Here is a 27,435-nt window from a genome sequence, read left to right on the forward strand (position 1 = left end):
TTTACTTTTGTTTTTAGTCTTTGCTGATATATAATTCTTTTTTGCAACTCTTCACAAGCATTTTTCACACCTACACCAGATCAAACTTTGAGCTCATTTTCCTGATTTGATTTAACTTTTTAAAAGGAAGAAATAACGAGTTTCACTGAATAAGCCAAAATGGGGGATTTCTAAACCTTAATCTTTTTCTTTAAAGCATCACTTTGATTTAAAATTGGTTAAAAACCTTTTGCAAGATTTCCGTTTGAAAAGAAAATCCATAGTAAACAAAAATTTTCTCATTTGAAATGAATTTTATTGTTACTAAATGCTGATAACTTTACAAGTTAAAATTTATCTAAATTTCAACATAAGAATGAATGTTTACATTATTATCTTCCTATTTATTTTGTTAAGAAATTTATATAAACAATCTTGTGGAGTTTTTCTTTTAGATTTGGTTTTGGTGATTTTACCAACATACTTGTCAATAGTCCTATCTTGAGAAAAAATTGTTATTATATCACATTTACACTTTTCTCTTAGATAATAATGTTAATAGAATACCTTTGGCTTTTCACAAACATCTCTTAAAACCATTTTATGATTTTTTCAATTTGAAAGTAGAAATTTTTAAGAAGAGGTTACCAAAATTGAAAACTAGATAAAATTATATAACTCTCAAAGTTTTCCATAAAGTTGTGAAATCTTTTAAAAACATCAAAAATTATATTATTTTACTCTAGTTTCAGTCAAAAAGGTTATCCTTAAAAAGTAAAGGTTGTCTTACGAGTAAAGCACTTTCAACTCAGATTTTTCATCCAAAACTCTTAAGGAGTCAATGATCCTCCCCATCCATTAAAAAGAGAACTTTTAGAGTGTAATTCTGAAATATAATAAATCTAAAATGATAAGAGGTCTCATCACGATCCTACTTACCATAATCATAGCGAACCAATGAAATTGACATTACCATACTGAACCAAATCATGGTAATGGATTATATTTTTCAATTATAAGACAAGGGGTCTCATCACGAGCCAGCTTGTTCAGTTTGATTATTACCAGTGAATGGAATTGTCGTTATCTGGACACCAAACCAGGACAATGGATTTTTAGCATCAGTTAAAAAAATAAAAATAAAAAAAATAAATAAATAAACTTACCTCTAATTATTGCACTATTAAATGGATGGGACACTGGATTATTGTTGGTTAAAAAGTAACTCTGTCGAGGTTATGAACGCTTGTTGGAAACAGTGGCTCTACCTGTGACAAACGAGTACACTACAAGAAAGTCGTAAAAGGCCCCCTACTCTATTTTTATAAACTGATTAACTACTGATACAAGTAAATAGGTGTTTTTCATTCACAAAAGGTTTTAAAAGAAATTGCAATTTAATGAGTTTTATAGTCAGAGTAATTTTATTTATCTAAATGTTTCGAAAAGTAGTTTCCACTTCCTAAATTATTTTTACTGAATCTTTGAAGAAATTCATTATTCTTCAAAGATAATTGGTTCTTCCAGTGAATCGGCAATTGTTGTACTGTTCAGCAACCCCCATTTTAATATATTATAAATTTCCTAAGAAATTTGTTATATTAAAATAGGGACCCTTTAGTTTAAAAAAACCTTTAATTTTATTTCTTTAAAAACAAAAAATAAAAAAATAGAAAATCAACATAAAACTTGTTAATAAAGTCCCATAACCAAAATTTAATACTTAGGTTTTTTAACTAAAACCCAAGTATTAAACCTTTATTATCAAAATCATTTCCATAAAAATAAAAAACGAAATTTTAATAGCCCCCATGAAAAAAACTATACTTAGGCCTTAAAAAGCCTTAAGTATTTAACTATAGGGGCTATTAACAAAAAATATCAATAATTGGAGTCTTATTACTCATTGCTTCCTTGCATCACAAAAGTTCCATATGGAAAAGACCCCTCCACAACTCCATTGTGATTGAGATATCACCCCAGACCCAACGGTAAAGTTAATGCAATTTTATTATCCCTCGCATCTGCAGATCGCAATGATCACATAACTTAAGTCTTAGCCTTAACTAATTGTGATATGCAATATAGCCAGACCCGTCGTGATTATACATTAGAGTCCATAACCTCTTGCATCCGTACAATCGCAAAAATCTAAAGATTTGACCCAACTATGCATCACTGATTGCAATTATGATATAAGCCCCGGACCCGATAGGAATATACATGTCAATTCATGAATTCCCCTACCTTTGTGGCTATCGCTAATAATAAAGGATTCGCATCCATCGCAATCGCATAATCCGCTATCATATAAGTCCATGCCCCATTAACTTCACCGATTTGCGATTGCGATTAGGCGAGCCGATTTGCAATTGCGATCTAAATTGTGATTGTGATCTACGATCAAACCTGGACCCGATGGAAAATTCAACTACAATTTATAAAACCTCACGTCCATCGCATCACATAATCTGTGGGTTTTATTCTTTTAACCTTCTGCATAAGTTGGATTATGATTGCAATATGAAATCCAAATGCTGATTGCGATTTGCGATCAGGCCCAAGCCATCTACCACGTCATCCTATCATCATTCGTGACATCATATTCCACATCATCTGCCATGTCACATTATCATGTCATTATGACATCATTTGTGACAACACTGCCACATCACCCTGGGACTTCACAATCACATGTTTTAAAGGGATACAGTTTACAAAAATCCTTCACCTTAGCCGATTTGCGACTGCAATTTGAATTGCAATGTAAGGATCAGACCAGACACATAACTTAAAAGTTATCTATAGCATTTCGTGTCTGAGCCCTTCACAACTTTCATAGTCTTTCTTGTTCCTTTACCTCCACTCCGAACACTGATTATGATAAGATCGTAAAGTCCGCCTCTCTTATCATAGGCCTCATGTCGCATTCCTCTCCATGATGTTTATGTTCGGGATATATTACGCTCTACATTTTTATCTTGATTTTCTGCAAAACGAGATTTGTTTCAAATGAAACTCGCTTATCAGTCTCATTTACTTTTAGTTTATCGATTCCTGTTTTTCGTGTTCAGGTTCATGACAGAAGAGGACAACTATGTTGATAAGTGGAAGCTCAATTCAAATAGATGGATCAACATCCAGATAATCCGATGGAACAAACAAAGCCGATGAATATAGAAAATCACATCCAAAAATTTCTACCAAAAAGTTGTTTTCCTTTAAGCGTTATTTAAGGGATCTGTTTAAATGCCCTCAACGCTCTGCACAATACATTCAGTTTTTTTTCTTTTATTTAAGCTTCTTTGTTGTATGAAATAAAGGTCCAGAATTTTATGAAGAAAGGACTATGAAAGATCGCACTATTGTACTTTCATACATTTCTCAATAGAACGACTAGAACATTGTTTTAGGAATTTTCATAAAGAATTTTGAGAAGTTGCATTTTTGTAATCCTGAAATCATCTTTGTGAGAAGGAATAAACTATTTCTATTTATTTTATGAGCTGAGCAACGTGCATTTGGTATTTCTACCTTTGTGCCTCTATCTTGTTCATAAATAAATAGTGAATTTATCTTTTCAGATTGCTTATTACATGGTATTTAAGGAACATTGTTACATGTATTTGTTTCTAATGATGCTGCCATTGATATTTTTAAATACATGTTAAGCAATTTTCTTTGATATTCTAAATGCGATATGAGTAGTACACATTATTTTGATTAACTATTTAATCAAAATAATCATCTTGAAATATTTTCATTTCCATTGGTGTTTGAGCAATCTATATTGTCATTTACTAAGGAAAATCATTATAGATCACATCTAGATAAATGTTAAATAAACCTGGAAAATAAATAGATTTTATATGCATATACCTTAGGAATTGCATATACTTGAATCAAACCCTTATGTAACTACTTAGTGTCTGGTTTTTAGTATCTAGATTAACAAGGAGTCATATTTCGAGAGTTATCTCCTTGATCTAATTTCTTCATTTTTACTTCAATTCCTTAATATTTCCTTTTAGCAAATCAACTCTTGATTGGGAGAAAGATTTTTCTTTCCTTCAATCAAGATAGGATATATTAATTGCATACTAGTTAAATCATGTATGTGTTATCTTAGAAGTCCTTTCTTTGAGGCAAAGCTTTAGATTGGTTTGGTGGTTCCACAAACACAACTTAAGGGTTATTCTTCTTGTCTAATCATCCAAAAGAATTGATCCGATGTCCCTAGCTAGTGGTAATTAAAGACATATTTAAAGCTGATAGTGATTGGGAAAAGGTAATTGGACCTAATTTAACCAACCGGAGCCACTACCCCAAATGGAAAAGGAGATGATTTAAGGTCCAGACCGAGTGGTTTTCCCCTCATGTTGGTGCAGCGAATTTCAAGGGATCAACAGGATCCAAGGGATGAGAGCAAGAAAAGTGACTAGCAATAATGGATTAAATATAGTGCATGGTTTTTTTAAGGTTTTCATTATTTTATTTTCTTTGACATGATTGATCCAAAATATAAGTTTAATATTTTACAACCAATTAAGTTTTCTTAATTTAGATAATTTATTAAACACAATACAATGTGATCAAATTTAAGAGAGAGTTGTGGGTTGGGGAGAGGGGGAGAGAGGGAGGAAGATAGTGAAAAAGTTGGAGGGCAGAGAGAGAGAGAGATGGGGGAGAGAGGGAGGGAGATAGTGAAAAATTTGGAGGTCAGAGAGAGAGAGAGAGAGTGATGGGGATGAGAGAGAGACAGGTGGGATAGAGGGAGTGAGAGGAAGGAAGAGAGTGAAGGATAGAGGGAGACACACACACAGAGAGAGATGGAGTTGGAGGGGGAGACAAAGGGAGTAAAGAGAAAATACATATAGATATAGAAGTGGATATAGAGGGATAAGGAGTGAGAAGGCATAGATGAAGAGAGAGTGAACGAAAGGGGAAAGGAGGTAAGGGAGAGATAGGGAGAGAAGGGGAAGGGAGAGAGATGGAGGCATAGAGATGGAGGGGAGAGAGGGAAGGAGAGGGGGATGGAGATAGTGATAGAGTTAGACAGAAGAGAGAGAGAGAGAGATGGAGAGTGATTAGGGGAGAAAATATAGAGGGAGGTGGGAGAGAAGGAAGACAGAGATGAGGAGAGAGAGAGATGGAATTGAAGGGGGCAAGGGAGGGAGGGAACAAGAAAAACATAGAGGGAGAAAGGTGGAGAGAGACAGGGGTGACAAGGGAGCCATGGAGAGAGAGTGAGGGAGAGAGGAGAGCAGGAGGCAATAGAGAGAAGGAGAGAGATAGAGCGGGAGAGAATGAGAAGAGGGAGAGAGAGAGAGAAGGGGAAGAGAGTGAGAGGGAGAGTGTGTATGTTTGGGCAGTGAGATAGAGAGAGGGAATAAAAAGGAGACACAAATACAAATATAGATATTATATAGTATTATATAACCATTCTAGATCCATCTTAACCCCAGATCTATCAAGTGCCAAGAGGGATCCAATATCTTGAGTGTAAACCTTTCCTCAAGTTTTGCACTAAAAAACGAAGTTTGCACTTTGAGAAATTGGATCGCTCTCAGTGCTTGATAGATCCAGGGTTAAGGTGGATCTGGGCCAGTTAATATGAAATTAAAGTAATTTTTATTTGATATTATAGTTTTAAAAGTTAAAATTTCTCTTCAAATTAATTTCAAATTTGAAGTAGATCCAATTAGATTCAATTAATAGATTTTTAAAAAATACATAAAACAATTATTTTTTTATTAAAAAATATATTTTCAAAATTACAAATTAATAGAGATAAATATTGCAACGTTAGCTGAGCTATACACCATGTGAGGATGAAGAAGTGTTTAAGGAATGATAACCTTTAAGCCAATATTTAACAACCTTTCAATCCTCTATCACTTGTATGTTTAAATTGCTTTGACACAATTAAAATTACTAACATAAACAACTGATTCATATTAATGTAGTACTTGTTAGGTAGTCGTATTTTTGTTCCTAGATTAAATTTGTCATTCATGTTAGTCATTTTTAGTTGTATTTTTATTAGCTAGCCATATATTTTAACCCACGATTGAATTAGTGATTTATGTTAGTCATTTTTAATTGGGTCACTTAAGGTTGCTCATTTTTGGTAGTATTTCACTTGGAAAAGTTGTGGTGACTAACCTTTTTAGTCACTTAGCCACTAATTTATCATTTTCTACTAGTGTTAGATACTAACTAATGATGATATATTATTCATGATATCTTATTTTGAACATGTAACCAATGCACCTGTAAACAAAATAAATAGATAACAAGGTTGTCTTTCGGATTAATCAGATTATTGAGATTTGGTCCATGTTTCGAACCAACTGATGTGGTTCATCCTCAGGACAAAGGTAAAAAAATCAACCTTCGTAAATGTTTAAATAGAAGAGAAGCATCATTGCGTAGAATTAGCCGTTATGAAATATTCATTATGAACTAGCCGATATGAAAAGGTTGTTAAGAATTAGTTAGAGGGATATAAAATTAAATCTATTTATCTTAATATGTACTAAAATAGATTGAAAAAGATTATCATGTAGTATAATTCCATATTAATGGGACATAATATTTAATAAATATTACTATTCCATTTCAATATTATAAAGTAAAAAGAAAAAGGAAGTAGTATTATTAATTACGCCGTAAGCCGTTCCCTCTGAAATGAACTCCCCTCTTTGCCGACGTGTCATCCTTGTACACCATACGATTAGATGTTAGATGATTAAGAAAAACACAGTGGTTCAATCAAGAAAAAGTAGTTACGAATATTGGTTGATGGCCCTCTCAAATGAACTCCCCTTTTTGACGACGTGTCATCCTTGTACACCATACTATTGGATGTTAGACGATTAAGAAAAACACAGCGGTTCGATCAAGAAAAAGTAGTTTCAAATATTGGTTGATGGCCCTCTCAAATGAACTCCCCTCTTTGCCGACATGTCATCCTTGTGCACCATATGATTAGATGTTAGACAATTAAGAAAAACATAGCGGTTCGATCAAGAAAAGGTAGTTACGAATATTGGTTGATGGCCATGTTCATAGTCTCTGTGGCAGCAATGGCTTCAACCGTCGTGCAACTTCCCAGAGGTAATTCTATAGTGCCCCCAACCCATTATGTTTTATTTTCAGTTTGTTTCCATCGAGACTCCTAGCAATTTTCTGACTGACGATGAGATGATAGAAGAAGGGTCCCCTGCTAGGAAGTGGAGAAAAATGACGCCCAGAGGCCTCTCGAAGACGGACCTGGATGTTTTTCGTGAGCTCCTGGAGAGCCTGGTGAGTTGGCAGCAGAGGTTTTCCGTGGATCTGCTGGATTCCATGGAGTGGAAAGAGGAAATCCACGAGCGAATTCGTCAAGAAAAGGTGGAAAAGTAGCGGGCGGAGGAAAGAGTGTAGCAGTTTTTATTTAATAACACAATGATTGTTTTAGCCAAGAAGCTCGTCGATGGTGACTCAGGGTTTTGCGGTCACGACCTAGGGTTTTGTGGCGCTGAAGAATTTAAACCCAAACCAAACAACAGGGGTTCTAACCAGACTGATCACGACGGTGGCGTAATTGTTCCAAATTTTGGTGGCGATGGCGGAGGGCCAAAGAAAAGGTCAAAGAATTGGAAGCGAGTGGACGTTCTATGGTTAATTAAGTTTAGGGCTGAGATGGAGTCGATATTTGCCAAGTTTGCTCGGCAGGCAGTGCTATGGGAAGAGCTTGCTAAGCTTTTGGGGGTGGAGGGTATTAAGCGCGATGGGAAGCAGTGCAGAGAAAAATGGGACTAGCTCATGGCAGAGTTCAAAGATGTGAGCGATGGAAATATTTACTTCACCAATCCACCTCTAAGTGTCGAAAAATCCAAACAAGATGGTCTCGGAGCGAGATTTAACATTATAGCTTAGAGTAATGTATGTTCATGATGTTTCCATCACAGTGAAACAATTTTTGTTTGATTGCAGATTGAAATATGATGATAGGAGCCAAGTAAAACAGCTGAGTTCCTTTCTAACCTTTTAACCAAAACATTATTTATTTTTGTTCATATCAGGAGAGTGAAAGAAATTTAAGGTAATTTATGTTATGTTCAAATAATTAGGATTATTTAAAGCAATTTGTATAATTCATAATTTATATTGTTTACAGCATTGCCATTGCAATGAGAAATTTCCATTGCGCTGAACACAGTCTTATCATTACAAACATATCATTTTAAAAATGTAAAGGATTAGCCGAACATGTTTTTAAATTTTTGAACAGACACTCGAGATTGAGGGTTTGAGCCCGAGAGCGACCCCATTTTCCCTGAACACCCTCACAAATTAGCATAGATCGCTTAACGTTTATGTCAGACTGAACAACTAGTAAACTATAATAGATATTTGCAAAGTAAAAGCGTTCATAGTGCAAAACAAATCTAGTTCAACTGTTGGAATAAGAAATATTAACATTTCTGGAAAAACAAGACTGTAATGTTTCCCTTCAGCAACAAAATCTTACGGAGAATATCAAAATAAGAAGATCATGCTTTTCATCAACACAAAGATAGGGAAATACAAATACCAAAGAGCATCTGAGCAAAGAAATTCATTGAAACTATATATATATATATATATATATATATATATATATATATATATATATATATATATATATATATATATATATATATATATATATATATATAATCTCGGACCGAGTCTAAGAAACCTTACATAATGGAAATACCCAAAAAAAATAACCACAGAGGTTCCTTGCAAGCCGGTAACAGGTCTTGCCTAAATAATTACAAATTTCGTTCCCAGTGAGGCTTCAACAAAATTCAAACCCTGGCATGCTCTGAACGCCATTAACACATTTAACCGAGAAGGGGAGTTACCCATCGTGAGAGCACTGTGTGCGGCTTAACGCAGGCAGACCCCTATGACTGGTAGGAGATTCCAGTACGCCAAAATGGCTGAGATTACACCCCAGACAGGAAGGAGTTGCCATCGAACAAAAGAATAGGAGGGGAGCCATATAAGCTTACCCGGAAAAACTTCAGAGGCCCAAGCCCCGTAAGGATGAGGTCAAAATCCTCTGGAGGCTTTTCCACAACGCGGCCACGAGCCCTTGCCAAACCTGTAGAGCATAAACCACAAAAGAAAACAAAGACATTAGAACTTAAAAAAAACTGAGATCAAGCCTGAGCTGACATTAACAACAACATTTTTAGAAAATAAAGTAACCTCACCTGGGTAATTACAAAAGAACTCCCTATCTTGAGCGCGAAACCCTCGAGCAGCACTCGGAACGATCTAACCGCAACAGGAGGCATGCTTGTAGCACAAGCACCACCGCCATGGACAGAGAGCAGAGCCGACGCAAGGAGGAAAGGGTAGAATGAGCCGCGAAGCCAGACCTGGTAGAGGGTAAAACACCTAGAATAACCCAGAACCGTTGGATCAGGGACCGGCAACCTCCTCCATAGATGAGGCGGAGGATCCCGAGGTTCACTGACAGCTCCACTGCATGTATTAACTCTGTTGGTCTGGAGAAGTGTATGCCAGCGATAACCCGGTCGTGCCAAGCTTGAGATAAGTCTTGAAATCTGAGCTGGAGGGGTGGACAATAAATCCAAGTGGATAAGGACCTGTCCTCCACTATACAGAAGATCAATTCATAAACAGATCATTAACGATTGAAATACTCAGGTCTCGTGTGGTATATGTTGCACATCCGAACGATTAAGTTTTCAGCTAAGGATTTGATGCATTTTCGTAGTGGATAGTTGCATGGGGACTAACACAATTAAATAAACCAAATGCATGTTTACTGTGTGTAGCTAATAGTGATGTGAACCTTTATATTTAATTTACCATAAAAAAAATAACAATTATTATAATTTCCAAAGTTATCAAAAACACCATTCAATTACTTTTTATTACACTTAATATCTCATAGTACCCACTCATACATAGTTGCATACGTTTTTTTTTGTTAGTTTACTACATTTTTTAAAAATAATTATTTTAAATATTAAAATATAACTTATTATAAATTGAAATTTAAGAAAAAAAAGGCAAGGTTATAAGTGTGAAATTTATGTAAAAATATTATATAAATTTAGATATTATTTTATATCAAAATATTAATATTTTGTTGAATAATAGATATTAGTTTATATTTATCTTAATTTTGGATTGATAACATAACCCTAGGAGTCAAGCTCTACTCTACAAAATGAAATTGCAAATGCGAACATGAAATTTATTATTAAATTTATTATTCATAATCTAAGAACCAATGCTGAATTAAAAATAAAATAATGGTTGCAAGCAAAGGTGGGAGGGGTTTCTTACCATCACTCGAAATAGCCATTGTAACACTTGAAAGGCTGTGCCATGACAATGGCCTTCAAGATTTGGTTAACCAACACAACCATGAACTCAAATTAAATCGTATTAACAATCCCAAAAACCCTAGGAGTCAAGCTCTACTCTACAAAATGAAATTGCAAATGCGAAGAATGAGCGGACCTTGATGATGGTTATTACCTCTACTTAACTACCATAATCTCCATTGTTGGTAATGATTCTGAGGACCCTCTACTTAACTACCATAATCTCCATTGTTGGTAATGATTCTGAGGACAAGGGCAGTCCTTTGACCATAGCTCATAGACCATAGCTCCAGATATGTTAGACCTGTTCTCAATTCTTAGTCTAGTATCTACATTGTGTTTGATTCTTTGAAACAATGTTTATTGTTTTGGTTTCATTGCAGCTTGAAGACTCTTGTATGTGATATGTCTTAGCCCTATTCAAAGTTGTAAAGTGTGTTTTATGATGATCTCCTTGGTACTAGACAAGATCTGTTAGACCTGTGGATTTTAATATATGGAACCATTTATACTTATGTTACCTGACTAATTCAATTTATGCCTTACGGCATTTCCTTTGCAACATTTGATGCAAATGCTAGTTATTAATATGTAATTTAATATCATTGTCAAAGAATAAAGAATATGGATGGAATTCTAGTGGTAAGAGGATAATATAATAATTAATAATAAAGTTAATTTTCCATTTAGTATAGAAACAAAAGGAAAAGAAAACTAAAATGATTTATTATTAATTACTGAAATACGAGGAAAAATAACTAAAGGATACAACGAAATAAGAAAGAAGAATGGAAAGAATAAAATGAAACGAGAAAGAAATGAAAATAGAGATAAAAGATAATGAAATTAGAAAAAAGAAAATAAAATAATCAAGAGGAGAGGGTAGGAATCCAACTCCTACTCAATTTTCAACCATCATCTCTGTTGAGATTGATCGCATGATTTTCAATGTCAAAGGCTTCTCTTAGCTTCCAGTGATGGAAATGGTCAACCCTGGTGATGACACAGGTATCCTATATGCAAACATGGTGCTTAGATTTCACCGCATGCTCAACTAAATCCAAGGAACGAGAGTGGCAGTGCCTAATGTCTGTTTCATGTTCCTGGATCCTTTCTTTTATGGAGCACTCAGTTTCACCAATGTATAGAACCCCACATGAGCAAGGAATTGAGTAAACCCATTTCATGTATTTAGGGTTAACCAAGTCTTTAACCGAACTTAGAGAATTTCTAATGGTATTAAGGGGTTCACTGATAAGATTGGTCATATTCTTAAGAAGAACAAGGCTTATACTTCTTTCAAACCCCTTAATACCATTAGAAATTCTCTTAGGTCGATTAAAGAATCGATTAACCCTAAACACATGAAAGGAGTATACTCAATTCCTTTCTCATGTGGGGTTCCATACATTGGTGAAACTAGGCACTCCATAAACTAAAGAATCCAAGAACATGCACCAGACATTAGGCACTATCACTCTCGCTCCTCAGCTTTAGCTGAGCATGCTGCGAAATCTAAGAACCATGTTTGCATAGAGGATACTTGTGTCATTGCTAGGGTTGACCATTTCCATCATAGGAATCTAAGAGTATCCATTGAGATTGAAAAGCATGTGATCAATCTCAACATAGATGATGGTTGGAAATTGAGCAAGAGTTGGATTCCTGCCCTCTCCTCTTGATTTTTTTTTTTTTCTAATTTCATTATTTTTATCTCTATTTTCATTTCTTTCTCATTTCAGTTTATTCGGTCCATTCTTCTTTCTTATTTCATTGTATCCTTTAGTTATTTTCCCCTTGTATTTTAATAATTAATAATAACCAATTTTAGTTTTCTTTTCCTTTCCTTCTATACTAAATGGAAAATTAACTTTATTATTGATTAGTATATTATCCTCTTACCACTATAATTTCATCCATATTCTTTATTCTTTGAAAATGATATTAAATGAGATATTAATAATTAATATTACTACTTCCTTTTTTCTTTTTAGTTTGTAACATTGAAATGGAATAGTAATATTTATTAAATATTATGTGTCATTAATATGGAATTCTACTACATTATAATCTTTTTCAATTTAGTTTAGTACATATTAAAATAAATAAATTTATTTTTTATATCACTCTAACTAATTCTTAACAACCTTTTCCTATCGGCTAGTTTATAACGTCTCTTTTAAAACAGCTAATTATGGGCAATGATGCTTCTCTTCTATTTAAACATTTGCAAAGATTGATATTTCCGCCTTTGTCCTGAGGATGAACTACATTAGTTGGTTCGAAACGTCGACCAAATCTCAATAATGTGATTAATATGAAAGACAGACTTATTATCAATATGGATCACAAAATTCTAAGATCTAACAAAATAAATAGAGTTAGTGGTTAGAATCATCACTTTACCTTTTAAAATTTCATGATATTTTAGTTACTAACTAATAATAGAATATTATTCATGATATGTACTAGATACTAACTAACATGTATAAATATCACAATTATACTTTCCTCCTAGTATTAACAATATCGTCCCTTCCAGATGCCATCCACTCATATCTTTTGTCGTTGGAATTTATATGTATTTGAAACAAAACATACAATAAAACAGAGGAAGGGACTAATGATACAACATCATATATCGATATAATTCTAGTCCAAAATAGATCATTCAAAAATCATGGGTCAAATTTTCAACTAACGTCATTCCAAAAATAAAAAACTCACAAAAGATTGGCAAAGTAGTCCACAGTCAATGGACTATTGATCACGAGGTGATTTCTATAGTCCCTAGCAAAGGAAAATCTATTTATTTTAACAACCATTGTCGAGCAACCATGAGCAGCCATCATCCAAAGTTCCTACTTAAAGTTAAAATAATTTCATGTATGCGGGGAAAAGTTTATGTTCTTTCTCTGCATGCACACTCCCTCTCCACACCCCCTCTACACACCCATTCTCCCGCACATACCTATTATCAACACATCCTTTACTCTGCACACATCCCGAGCTCTATACACCTGCTTTTCCACATAGTTGAATGTGTAAAAGTTTAAAATGGAAAAATAAACTAACTATTGCAACAACTTTTGATTTCCCAATTATTTATGCAATTTTTCATTTTTTAAGTTTCTACATAAAGTTAAAATAATTTCATGTATGCAAACACAGTTTATGTTCTTGTTCCATACATGAATTCCCTCTACACACCCTTTCTCCCACACATACCCCCTTGTGTGCACATCCTTTACTCTGCACACACCATCGGCTACATACACTTATAGTTCCACATAAATGAATGTCTAAAAAATTTAAATGATCAAACCCATCAAACACAGTTCTTAAAACCATGCATCCATGATTCTATGTAGTACTACTCTCCATTAGCTTTGTAGCTTTGCAGTCTTTCTTTCAAATGATCGCCGTTGGTATTTTAGGTCCCACACAATCAGCGTCAAACATTCAGCTCCACATTGTAGCAAAAGTCACCTAATGCACATTGTTTTTCGAGCATGGCCTCATTTAGGCCATGTACAATGCTCTTCAACCCTGCACAATTAGATATATTACAATCATCTTTAAATCCACCTGTGCGGAGGGTGATTGGAGGTGCGGAAGTGTGAAGGTGCGAAGGTGTGGATGCACACCCCGCTTGCATAAAGGACATGGTCAAAGAACAAGTAGTTTCATGCTAACAATGTCAGTTCCAGTGTCAGTGTAGAGGTCCCATCGACCAAATGATCATTTAGAAAATTAATTTTCTTTTATTCTAAAATGATTTGTCAAGGAATGACAATTACCAAAGATAAATCACCCTCCATTAGAGAAATTATGTCACATCAAAACTTGCTTAACAAAAAGAAAATTAAATATAAAATTTTAAAAAACTAGAATTTTTTTCTGAATTTACGAAAAAATAAAAATATTCAAATTTTTAGAAAATTTGTTTATAATTACAAAACTTGGCAAACTAATCAAAAATAAGAAACTTTCATTACAAAACAATTATTATAATATTTCACAAAAACATAAACTAATAAACTCATTATATACTAATTAATAATTTTATATTAATTTATTTTCACATAAAAATATTCCCCTATCCCCTCATAGAGAGGGGAACTACACCAAAATAAGATTTTTTTTTCATGGAATGGTGCCCTTAATAATATGCATATTATGTAATGCATTATCCATTCCTATATTAGTTTTCGAGTGTAGATAATACTCATTATTATCCCTTTTAAATATTTGCCAAAGTAATATGTAATTTCTTCGTCTATATTGTATGTACTCCCTCTCTCCTCTACCTTGTTATATCATTATTTTGTCATTGCTTGCCCGTTTATCATGTCATTCATTGCTTCTCTAATAGTTTTTAAAGGGTTAGAATTTTTTCCCTACATAATATAATCAATATTTTAAAAAATAATATTATAATATTATTTTTATTAAAATTTAAAAATTTATATAAAAATTAATAAAATATAATATTAATATTCAATATATAATAATAATAAATAAAATATATAGGATAAAAATGTGTATATAAATACAAATGTGATATATATAAAAGATGTAATTTAATTTATAGATAAAATAAATTTTTTAACTCAAAATAGTTTCAAAAATTATAACTTTTTATTATTTAAAATATAATTTAAAATAATAAATAAATTTAACACTTTGAAAAACTGCTTAAACAACTAAAATTAATTAAATAAATAAAAATATTATATATTATAAAAAGTATAAATGATTGAAAAAGCAAATATAATAATAATTGAAACCATCAATTAAATGTCAATTGTCGTTAGTTGACACTTCGTAAATGGTTGGAAAATCTTAAAACACACTTGTAATTTAATATTAGCATATACAACACAATTTTAATATATTTAATCAATTTTTAATAAATTAGAAATCTAAGTCAAAAGTTATTTTAAAATAACTTCTGACTCTTCGAAAAAATGAGTTCCATTTAATTTTCGAGTTTTCAAATTCTCGGCCTTTAAAAAACGTTATATTCGGAGGGGCTTAAAATACATTTAAGTTTTTTTCCTTGAATCTGTATATGAAGTATTTATTTAGTATTTATTTATTAAAGTAAGAAATTAAATTCAAAGAAATTGATAAAAAAATATTAATTTTTTGTTTTAAGTTATTTGTGGGTTTAATTTATGGTCTGATAAATCGTGATCCAGGTTTTTAGGGGATCGGCCCGGGTCATAGTAGCTTTAAGTTAATTGGATTTTTAGCATCTCTTCTCCTTAACACGAGCCCAATAACCTTTGTGAGGTTTGATCCTGATTCACTTCGCTAATAAGACTTATCCTCAATGAATTGTGCTAGTAAAACGATTTATTATAATAATCATAAAAAAAATAATTTATTTAACAATAATAATCATATGATTAAAAACTAAAATATATTTAGTTATATTATTAATAAATAAAATAAATTTTGGAAATAAAAAATATAATCATTTCCATTTAAATGTTATGATAATTTAAAAATCAAAATGTTAATTTTTAGATTATAAATTTTGATTTTTTATTCTATTTTTTGGTTTTAGGATTTTTAGGAATTTAGCCATATTTTTTTGGAAATTTATTATATTTTGTTATTTTAAATGAATTTTAAAATATATAAATAGATTTAGTGTTAAAAAAAATGTTGTATTTGAATTATGCAGATTTTATAACTTAAATTTATGATTCTAATAAATTTTGACTGTATTTTAAACAAAATTTACTAAAAATTATATACATGAAAAAAATCAAACAAAAAATATTCAAATTAAGATTTTCAAATATAATTATAATTTTTTTTAAATCTTAAATTTCAATTATTATTACTTGATTTTTATATATATTTTTTAAATCTTAAATTTTTAAGATAGATTGATTAATTATATAAAAATACTCTGATTTAACTTTAATAATACTTAGTTTTTTTTTTGTTTTTGTTTTGTTTTGTTTGTTTGTTTTTTTTTTTCTTTCTTTCTGAGTAAAACTAATTCTATTAATAAAAAGGAAAAATATTTACAATGTGACTGAAGTCATTACAACCCTGTGATAGGCAGAGTTTCCAGGACAAAATAGGTAAGAAAAACCAAAGCAAAACCCACGAAGGAGATCTTCATAGTGGACAAAAACTACACAAAAAGCATAAGAAATATGTAGTAGCGTTAACATGGTAAACTTGCCCGATGATAGCCATGGCTTAACCCAAAAAACTGTTGCCAGCAAGAGCATGCTACTCATCCTGTGGTTCTTCCACCACCCAACACCATCCGAATTCTGGCTCACCCATAATTGGAGCAGCGACCTGATCAGAGGGACCAGGATCGACAGGCAGCATCTCCGCATCTTGAGTGCTGCAACTCGGATCGTTCTGAACATGTTGCAGTGCCACACCAATACCAAGTTGAATCGAAGGAGTAGGACCAGAGACTGCCCCAGAGCCCCCCGGATGAGAGTCTGAGTCCTCCATCTGAGTGGTCTCATAGAAAACCACTGTTATGTGAGCCGTTATCCGAGGCCAATGCAGGGAACTGTTGAAGGAGAAGATTGCAGAGCTGGTCGAGGAAGGAGGCCCATGGTAGTGACTGGAAGTACAACGCCGCCCTCTCTCGCTTCGAGTGCCTGGGTAACGACCAGTGAATGATTCACTGGAGGGGGCGAGCAAATCCAAAGACGAGCCTGTCGGAGCATGCCGGGGTTGGCCTTTACGGCATCCCATACGTTGACGAAGTCGAGCCATCTTTGAGGGAGCAGTATAATAGATGTAGACAGGCTGAGCAATTGACCTGAGACAATGACAGTGGCACGCAGAGCTACAAAAACACAGAGACCCGGGAGAGACCCTACGAAGTCCTATCGCCAACAGGAGCCAATTGAGCATATGGCGAAAAATTCCAGAGTGAGGATGAGCAACCGGTGAATTTTTAGGACCAATCTTCCACCCCCCTGTAAAAGTGCCCAGGCCTAAGACAAGACGCTTGAACGTAGGGACATAGGCTGAGAGGAAACTACACAGAGACCACCCGCGAAAACGAAAGGCAAGAACAGAGACCCGGAGATGATAAACAGACACGAAAACCGCCAGACTATGATCCATGACCCCCTAGAGGAGAGGGAGGAACAACAGGAGCTGCCTCTGGGGCCAAGAGACTTCAGAGAGAGCTGTAAATTGAGCCGGAGCGAGGGGATGAGCCCAAAGAGACAACTTGCAAGACATCACCGCAAACTCAGAGGAGTGCCTCGCCTTATACTTGCTCGATCTTTCTCGAAAAGCCACTTCCATTACTACTGCATTGATGATCGTCGTCATCTTTTGCAGGTTGTAGCGTGTGGGGGGAGGAGCCGTTGCAGAGGACAGGGAGAATGAGCCAGGGCCACCTAAAGGGGAGCTGCTATAACCTACCTTACGCGCATGCCAAGCGCTCACCCGATTGCCAATATTTAACGCGACGTACTGGGTGGGCAGGTGTCGAGCTGCCTCGCCCCACCCCAGTCTTTTCATATTGATTGCCACCTCAGTCACCTGCATCTAGGGTAATAATACTTAGTTATTTGAATACACATTCATTATTTAAATCTTAATTGAACTCTTCGCACGTTAAATTTTAACCATCAACTATGAAGCTCGTTTCTTCACCTTTAATTATTAACTTAACCATATTGCAAAACCATTAGAGTTTAATCCATAGACTTTTAAACATGAATTTCACTCCACACTATTGAAAGTTCCATTAAAGAATATTCGCATTATTCCTCCTTTAATATTAACAAAAAAAAATTATTTATTAGTTTGTGTTTTGTTAAAGATTATAGCATTGGCTTTGTGGTCAAAGTGTGTTGACTTTATATTATTTTTCTAAGGTTTTATAATTTTAACTAAAATTTTCAGAAAATGTTGAATATTTCTATTTTGGTGTAAATTCATAAATAATTTTGTAGTTTTCATAAATAATTTTGTAATTTCTGGAAATCTTATTTCTAATTTTCCATTGGCTGAGCGAACCTTAATACGATATAATTCATCTAGTAGAATGCGATTTACTTTTGGTATTTGTCTTTGCGTGACAAATCATTTTACAATAATAAAAAGAAACTAATTTTGTGAGTGAGCATTCTATTGGTGAGTGCTCTGACACTGGCATTGATAGAATCCTCTGAGTGGGTCCTTTACATAAGCGAAGGGGGTGGGGTGTTTCTTTGGTTGGTGATTTAACACTAACTCTTATAGACATATTTGGGCACTGCAACCCCAAACTCATATGTCCATGAACTAAGGGCTCCTTAAGTCCCTAAAAGTGTTGTTTCATACCCTAAAGGATCATGGTTAGCTGATTACGTCATTTCCCAAAAGTTCCACCTGAAAAACTACTTAGAACTGGCCAAAACTGGACCATACAAACTACTCCATGGGCAAGGTGTGATGCATACTGAAATGGGCTTCTGTGGGGTGCGTGAGCGAGAATAGACAAATGCCAGAGACAGTTTGCAAGGTGGATGATCATGGAATCTTCCAGAAACTTCTCTTGTGACACTTGCTTCTCTGAATTTTCCCAGGGATGAGTAAGAGATCATTGAAATCTCTAAGTGGAACCAAGAACTATCAATGGAATGACACTAATAAAAAACTCAGAGCTGACTCACACCCTTGTAAGACATCTATAAATGGATCCCTCATCTAAGAGATCTAGAGGCTGGAATTTTGTATTTTGTAAGGAAGTGTTGTTGGTTTGTTGGTGATAAGAGACATTGCATTGTTGGGTGATTTGCTTGTTCATGAGGTGAAGAGGGCTTCTACAACTGGGAGGATGATGTTGGATCAGATAGCTGGGTTGTAATCCTCTCTTACATTACTATTAATAAAGTTCTTTGAGTTTTCCTCCATATAATCTTGTATTTGTGAATCTTATTGTTTATGAATACAATTGTATGGTCAATGTGTTTCTCATTCCACATTGTTTATGATGTTTTAGATAGAGATGCTTTGATGGTTTGTTGTTACTTTGACTCTACAGGTACTCTTTGAAGCGAGACAAGCAGGAGCGGAGTGGCAAATTCTATCAAGGAAAGGAGAAATCAAGCTAGGATCAAAGTGGAAGATCCAGGTTGGTCCTATTTTCTTCTCTTCCATCTATCACACTTAAAGGAACTCTTGAAAAGCTTTCATTGTTTGTTTCTAGATAGCTACCCATATTAGTGGGACTAGCAGTTCGAATCGACATTATTTTTCCCTGAAACAAAATGGCGACTCCGCTAGGGAATGAATAGTTTGTTTGTTTGTTTATTGTTTTCTTTATAAACTATAGATGGAGCCTGAAATTAGCCAGCTAGCCTTCGAAATGCCTTTTCTATGCAATTGCGAAGTAGATAAAAGCTGCTTCAGTCAATCTCCGGGTTGTTTATGAACTAAACATCTGATTTACAAAGCATTCTAAGTGCTCTTGTGGTAGCTCAGAACCTCATCAGATCTTACCCTTATGCTTTGTTTTTACTGTCCATCATTACTCAACCTAAATCACTGAACTTAGCTGCAAGTTTTGAGCAAAAACCAAGCTCAATTTCGCTCCTTGACCCATCACACTGTCTGTAACTGTGCAACCTAGATGGATCGCACCTCTCGCGTGTTGCAGGTGAGATGCATCACTATTTCCCTGTGTTGTAGGTGCGATGATTGAGTGATACTGTTTTTCTTCTCTTAAATTTGGTTTCTCCTCCTTGTTTTCAACTTTATTCAGTAATTTTGCTGTTCATGATCAGTACCTTCTTGCTGAAACCATCTTCCTTCACATTATTTCAGCCTCCATCAGTTAGGAATTGTAAATGTTTTGTGTATTTGTCAATCATTTATAGTCTTCCTTTGTCGAAAGTAGCCTAATCGAACTGTCGTTTTTGATGCAAGTGTCGTAATTGTCATTCTAAATCAAAAGAAGAGTGTCGTAAAGTCTTCCTCTTCTAGATAGTTGATTGTACTTTTGTCATTGTACTTGATTTGAAATTATTAGTATTTGAAGTGTCGAAAACAGTTTTCAATTCGAAATCGAAAAGTGTTGTCTTAGTCTTCCTTTCATTTTGAAAAGAAAATTGTTAGTACTGTCGCTTTGAAAGAAAATAGTTTAGATCTGTACTTAGCTTTATTTTTGGCATTCACACATTAAGGAAGCAGAAAACAAATACATGCATGTGCATCTGCATTTTGACTGCATGCGAAATTTGATTTAGGAAAGTGCATTTAGTGTGTGCTCTATGCTCTCTGCTGAAAGAAAATCATAATCTTCTTTCCTTTGTAGCTAGGATTTTCATTGCTAAAAGAACATAAATGACTGTTTATCATTTTAGATTTCATATTTAGGAATTTCACGTCTACATCATGCGATGAACCTTGAAAGACAAATTTCTAAGCAAGATCAACTTTAAAATAAACCTCAATGAACATAAAAACGCTTTGAAACCTAACGCAACACATCTAAAAGTCTAGGCTAGAGACGTGTTCCGGTGTCGTAAAACCTGGTAACTATCGTTTTCACCGAAGGTTGGGTGATTACTCCTCTTTGATATGACAAGTGCCAGTACGGACTTGTGCTCCTTGTACCATCGAGTATATATTGGGAGACCACGATAGACTGATATCCTTTATCCTTAGGAAGCCGTGTTTGCTTCCCTATCGATCGTAATGCACTGAACATAGCATTTGGGAAGATTGACTGTCGTACATAAGTCCTTGGTAATTTCTCTATCATTTATCACCAAGGTGTATTCTGCATTTTTACGATCGATTTGGTAAAACCTCTGTCTAGACTTCCAGAGCAGTCACTTTCGTTCCTTTTCGACTCCTTAAAAGAAAAGGTCCATATGAGCACTTATCACTTCAGGCTCATTAAAAATTGAAGGCAACTAGAGTCACCTTGAGCTTTTTCTCGACTCTTAAAAATTGAAAAAACAAGTTGCGTCAAAGTGTCTTTAAAATTTATTTTAATTAGAATAACATCCCTATTCCTTCGTTGATCTGAGGTTGAGATAATGGAGTCTACCAATCAAGGAATCCATCTTGGAGGGAATCCTAGTCTTTTCTTCTCTTGGGGAGATATTGGTTCTCCATATATGGCTGCATTGTCCCTTCCAGGAATCACAATCAGCCTGCCAGTATGGCTTTTCTCAACCTTTGTCGTTCAAAACACCGTAATTCCTCAACAACCTAATCAGCAACCAGATGATATTGAAGTTACCCCTTCGCCTTCTACTTCCTTTGTCTCTCCTTCCCCTTCTTCCTCTTCGCTTGGTGAAACTAGTGACACTAAAAACCAAGTAACTGAGAAGAAAAAGAAAGGGAAGGAGAAGAAGAAGAAGCTAGCTAAACAAGGGAACAACAATGCATCATCCGGTGAAAATCCGCACACTAAAGTTTCCAAACCAAAAACTCCATGCGTAATTTGCAAGGAGAGACATTACCATCGAGATTTCCCTTGCATTCTGCGGATCTTGAGAGAATGGTCTCCCCGGTTGCACCATTCGGTGTCATCAACCTCTGATAGTCAGGTTGATAGCACACCATCAACTAGTGAAAACGAAGTCAATAGACAAAAAGGAAAAGTCAGAGTTCCATGTAGGTTATGTGAAGGTGATCATACTCTTCACCGTTGTCCTTTTCTGGATGAAGCCAAAAGCATTTTGGATAACCATGTTGCCTCACCGTAGCAACTTCCACCTGGATACAAGAAACTCTTACCAAGTCCTTTGGTAGTTGAAAACCCGATTGACATACCTCAATTGTCGATTGAATCGCCTATCATTGAAAGTGAACCTTCTGAGTCCATACCGGACCAAAGTCAACTGGTCGAGATGGCATTCGACCCAGTCTTTCCTTCAGAAAATCCACCTTCAGATGACATAGTTTTTAAAGAGAATGAGAACGACATTGTTCAAATTCTTTTTGTTGATCCAGAGTCTAATGAACTTGGGGGCAATCCATTCATTCCTTCATAACAGGAAGAGACCCCTCCAGTTCATGAAACTTATTCGGACATTTATCTAGTACCTCCTCCGAGCAGTCTAGTCGTTTTCTTTGATTGGAATCAACTAGAAAAAGCTCGCCTTCCATCTAATGTACCATTCTGAATCATAGTACAAGTTTACAAAATGATCGTGGCTGGAATTATTATAGATGAAGGGGCTTTAGGAGTATCCTTTCCTCAACTGCTTGGAAAGCGCTTGGTTCGCCACCGCTTTTGCCTAAGAAACAAAATTTTTCGGGCTTCAGCAAAGGAACCAGTCGACCGTTAGGGATCCTTCCAAAGTTACCGATAACTTTGAGAAAGAAAACCGTTCATTTGAACATGATGGTAGTATAAGGTCCACTAGATTACAATCTACTCCTTGGATGTGACTATATATATAGCATGGTTCTACATTCTTTCGAGTGATGTGTTTTCCACATGAAGGCAAACTGGTACAGCTTGTCGACCAGCTTTCATTTCCTGGCTCAAACATAACTATGAATCAACCATCATCCATAAACGGTCTCTTCGCATCAACAATGTCTCTTCAACCTTCTCCATCCACCTAATTACCACGAGTAATTCGGTGAGTGTGATGAAGATTATGGGACATGCACCCTAGTCTGCTTCGGCAGGAAAACCCAGAGGAAAAGAGAGATTTTCTTTAAAGGTCATAATACTTGGACTGAATAACATTCCCATATAGGTTATGTAATCGGTTTGACACAATTATTTCCTTTGTACGATTGTGAGTGGAAGCTCACAGCATTCACCTTGATACGTTATGTGATTGGAAGCTCACAGCAATCACCTTCATCTATTTTGATGGACAAAGCAAAGGAAGAGTTTTTGTTTTACGACAGAAACAATCCTGCCTAATCGCAGGGACTTCCATTTGGTAACCTGGAAACTCTCCTTTTACTGAAAGACCTGGGGCATGCAAACATTTGTGTGCAAGTGAAAAACGACCTTTGATTTTATTAGTTTGTAGGTTCTCAACCCTTTAACCTTGTAGTTCGGTCATTTCTAGCTTGCATAAAAAGGTAATGAGCACATGTTATATTAGTGTTCAAGATCATTAAAAAATAAATCTACCAAGAGACATTATCAAAATACTGGCAAGAGAAATGTTCCCGCAAGGTTCAAGCTCGTTAAAAAATCAACCTACACTGAGCACATGTTGGCACAAGGTTCAAGCTCATTAAAAAATAAACCCACCTTTGGTAAATAACCTTTGTGATTGCTTTGCTATCAGCCCTTTTTGAACCTTGGTTGTGTTCCTTTCGTCACCTCCATTTCATTCGGCTGACCATACGCTTCCACTTGATTGTTTACCCTTTTGAGGAACATCTGCGACGAGTGATTCTGATTTCCACCCTCTTCACACTGCCATGTTTTGAGAAGTTCCAAACTTACCTGGAACCAGCTGCTACCCAGAAATACCACTTATTCCTAAAAAACGAGCCTCTTTTAAACTCATTTTTAGACTCGTTAAATATAAAAATATTGTCGAGCAATTGGCCTCTCCAGCTTGTTAAAGTGATTGGAAGTGCCATCCCTCTTGTATTTTAATCTTTTTGGACCTGAGGGATCATCCCACAAAAAGATCGAACACTTGTCTTTTTCAGCTCGCTAAAGTGATTGGAAAAGTCATCCCTTTTGTATTATTTTAATCTTTTTCAGACTCAAGGAATTATGATACGAAAAAGAACTACTGGAGTTTCCTTTTCCTCACTTTTCAAACTCTCTAAACATGAAAAATACCGAGTTATCCTTGTCGTTAAACTTGTTAAAACAATAACGACAAACTTTTCCATCTAGACAAGAACGAGTCTCACTGACGCTAGGCTTGCTAAACACAAAGCGACCAAATTATAGACCAAGCATATGTTATCCTCCTCAAGCTTGACAAAAATAAAGAGGTACTGGTCAGAAATGACTGGGGAAAAAGGGAAGAAAACTTGAAGAACTTTATTGGTAATGGGTCGCTCTTGAACATGACACTTTCAATCCATCACCATGATTGAGTTGGGTTGGGTTTTTCCATTCACCATCACCATTGGTCCTTTATACCATCCATGGGGTTAACGCTACTAGTCCATATCAGTGTTGCCAATATGTTCAAGAGAGGTCATTCAGAGAATTCACAATCCAACAAATGCCTCTTCCACTGCAATACATCCACCCTTCATTTTTCATGACTGCCATTCCTAAACCTTATATCATCAGATCGTTTTCACCTCCACAAAAATCATTTGCTCCGTTTCATGTCGTAGATGTGGGATACATCAAAGCCCTCCTACGACAGGTCACTTCTTGTCGACATCAGCTCATTATCCAAGAAGTTGACTTAGAAATAACCCTTTCGGTACTTTGAAGTTTGCATGCCTTAATGGCAAGTTTTTCACTTCTGGCGATAGGTTTACATCAATGACCTTCGACTGAAAGACTTTGCGTGGTGTTCGACTTCGACTCATATATTCACACCATGTGAATTGTACTATAGTACCTTGAGGGTCATCATCATTATCGGTGACCCCTCTCGTGTCTGTTAACAGCTTACATCATTGGTTGGTAATCAAGCGATGTCTTTCCATGTTCGACTACAGAACATCTTTTCACATGGATCGACTTGTACACCGGGCGAAGAATGGACGAGTTTTGAAGACCCTCGATCTAGTTTCATCCATCCGGGTTGCGATATATTTAGGAAAATAAAGACATCAATTGTACACAAAAGCTGCACAGATAGTCATCTAAGCGAGGGAAGATGACTCTTCATGTGAAGAATCACCAATCTGCAATAGCAGACGATTGTCTGTCCTATGTACATGAAAATGAATTTATAAAGCTAAGCATGGGAAAGCCTGCCTCAGCTAGATCATGAAAATAATATGATGATGATGTATTGTATTGTATCTTATACAAGTCACCTTCTAGTACGAATACCTCAAATCCTCATGAATAAATCATTTCACCCGACATCAGAAGATTTACGACCTCATGCTTTAGGGGGCAACTGTTATAGAAATTTTGGGCACTGCAACCCCAAACTCATATGTCCATAAACTAAGGGCTCCTTAAGTCCCTAAAAGTGTTGTTTCATACCCTAAAGGATCATGGTCAACTGATTACATCATTTCCCAGAAGTTCCACCTGAACAACTACTTAGAACTGGCCAAAACTGGACCATACAGATTGCTTCATGGGTAAGGTGCGATGCATACTAACTACCAAACTAGCCAGGTGCGATGTATACTGAAATGGCCTTCTGTGGGGTATGATGAGCAAGAATAGACAAATGCCAGAGACAGTTTTCAAGGTGGATGATCATGGAATCTTCCAGAAACTTTTCCTGTGACACTTGCCTCTCCGAATTCGCCCAGGGATGAGTAAGAGATCATTGAAATCTCTAAGTGGAACCAAGAACTATCAATGGAATGACACTAATAAAAAACCCAGAGCTAACTCACACCCTTGTAAGACATCTATAAATGGATCCCTCATCTAAGAGATCTAGAGGCTGGAATTTTGTATTTTGTAAGGAAGTGATGTTTGTTTGTTGGTGAGAAGAGACATTGCATTGTTGGGTGATTTGCTTGTTCATGAGGTGAAGAGGGCTTCTACAACTGGGAGGATGATGCTGGATCAGACAGCTAGGTTGTAATCCTCTCTTACATTACTATTAATAAATTTCTTTGAGTTTTCCTCCATATAATCTTGTATTTGTGAATCTTATTGTTTATGAATGCAATTGTATGGTCAATGTGTTTCTGATTCCACATTGTTTATGATGTTTTAGATAGAGATGCTTTGATGGTTTTTTGTTACTTTGACTCTACAGGTACTCTTTGAAGCGGGACAAGTAGGAGAGGAGTGGCAAATTCTATCAAGGAAAGGAGAAATCAAGCTAGGATCAAATTGGAATATCCAAGTTGGTCCTTTTCTCTTCTCTTCCATCTATCACACTTAAAGGAACTCTTGAAAAGCTTTCATTGTTTTTTTCTAAGATAGCTACCCGTCTTAGTGGGACTAGTAGTTCGAATCGACACTAGTTTTCCCTGAAACACTAACATCAAGAGATATATTGCTAGTGTGATTATATTTTATTATTTCATGCTAAACTCTTTTCCATTCAAAACTTTTACATATTTAGTTGTGAATCTGTGCAGAATAAAGGGTATGTGAAGGACAAGGTATGTGTGGAATACCAGGGGTGCAGAGGGAAATTTATTCCACAAACATGAAATTAATTTAACTAGGAACACAATCTTTAATTCGTAATGTAATAGGTACAAATAGAAAGAGTGTTTTGTAAACTAGAAATAACGAATATTAGTATTCAAGGTTTCTAAATACTATGTGCATTTTTTATTTCACATTTGTGAATTAAATACTTATTATTATTATTACTATTATTATGCAATATTAAATTAAGTGTCTTTCTAGTCCCTACCTCATTATTATTATTATTATTAGTCCCCGCCTTGCTAGGAACTATAACATTTGCCTCATGGGCAAAAGTGTGTTGACTCTATGCTTTTACTCAGTTATTTCAACTTCAACCAAAGTTTTAGGAAAATGTTGAATATTTCTATTTTTAATGCATGTGAACAAGTAGTGTTATGTAAGACAATCAGTGTGTGGAGCAACAAACAAAACTTTAATTCGTAATCTAACAAAAACTTTCATTTGTAATGTTGCGGTCTTCCACATAAATTTCGTGTTGGAAAATTTCTTTCTCACACCTATTCTGACTTCTTACTTTTGTGAATTGAATACTAATTATTGAAAATTCAACTAAGTGTCTTTTTAATATGTGTGAGGAAGATGTGTTGTGTGGGATAACAGGTGTGTGGAGCAAGGACAGGAGATGTTGATACATTGTGCGCCCCCCTAACTTCATATGCACCTCAGTACATTACTATTATTAAATAAATAGTAATGAAATTTCATAAGTTTTGGCATCATCGTGAGAGTGGTGGAAAGTTTCTTCTCATAGTGCTCCAATGTTGACAACAAGATAGATATTGCTAGTATCTC

At 35.1% G+C, this 27,435-nt stretch overlaps 1 protein-coding gene and 1 pseudogene across 1 annotated transcript; one reads left to right on the forward strand and one right to left on the reverse strand.

The window, feature by feature from the left end:
* Positions 1-7,125: 7,125 nt before the first annotated feature.
* Positions 7,126-7,902, forward strand: LOC149178339 (uncharacterized; annotated as a pseudogene).
* Positions 7,903-8,692: 790 nt separating this feature from the next.
* LOC149178340 (uncharacterized) lies at positions 8,693-17,144 on the reverse strand. The gene is made up of 3 exons (XM_089422057.1): positions 16,672-17,144; positions 9,231-9,639; positions 8,693-9,118 (listed from the first exon to the last, which is right to left on the reverse strand). The coding sequence occupies exons 1-3, from the start codon at positions 17,142-17,144 to the stop codon at positions 9,038-9,040; spliced, it is 963 nt and encodes a 320-aa protein (XP_089278183.1). The 3' UTR covers positions 8,693-9,037.
* Positions 17,145-27,435: the final 10,291 nt, after the last annotated feature.

This window comes from Pinus tabuliformis, chromosome 4_1 (assembly GCF_031772625.1).
Source record: "Pinus tabuliformis cultivar Carrire ecotype Pingquan chromosome 4_1, CPIR1, whole genome shotgun sequence".
NCBI classification, from domain to species: Eukaryota; Viridiplantae; Streptophyta; class Pinopsida; order Pinales; family Pinaceae; genus Pinus; species Pinus tabuliformis.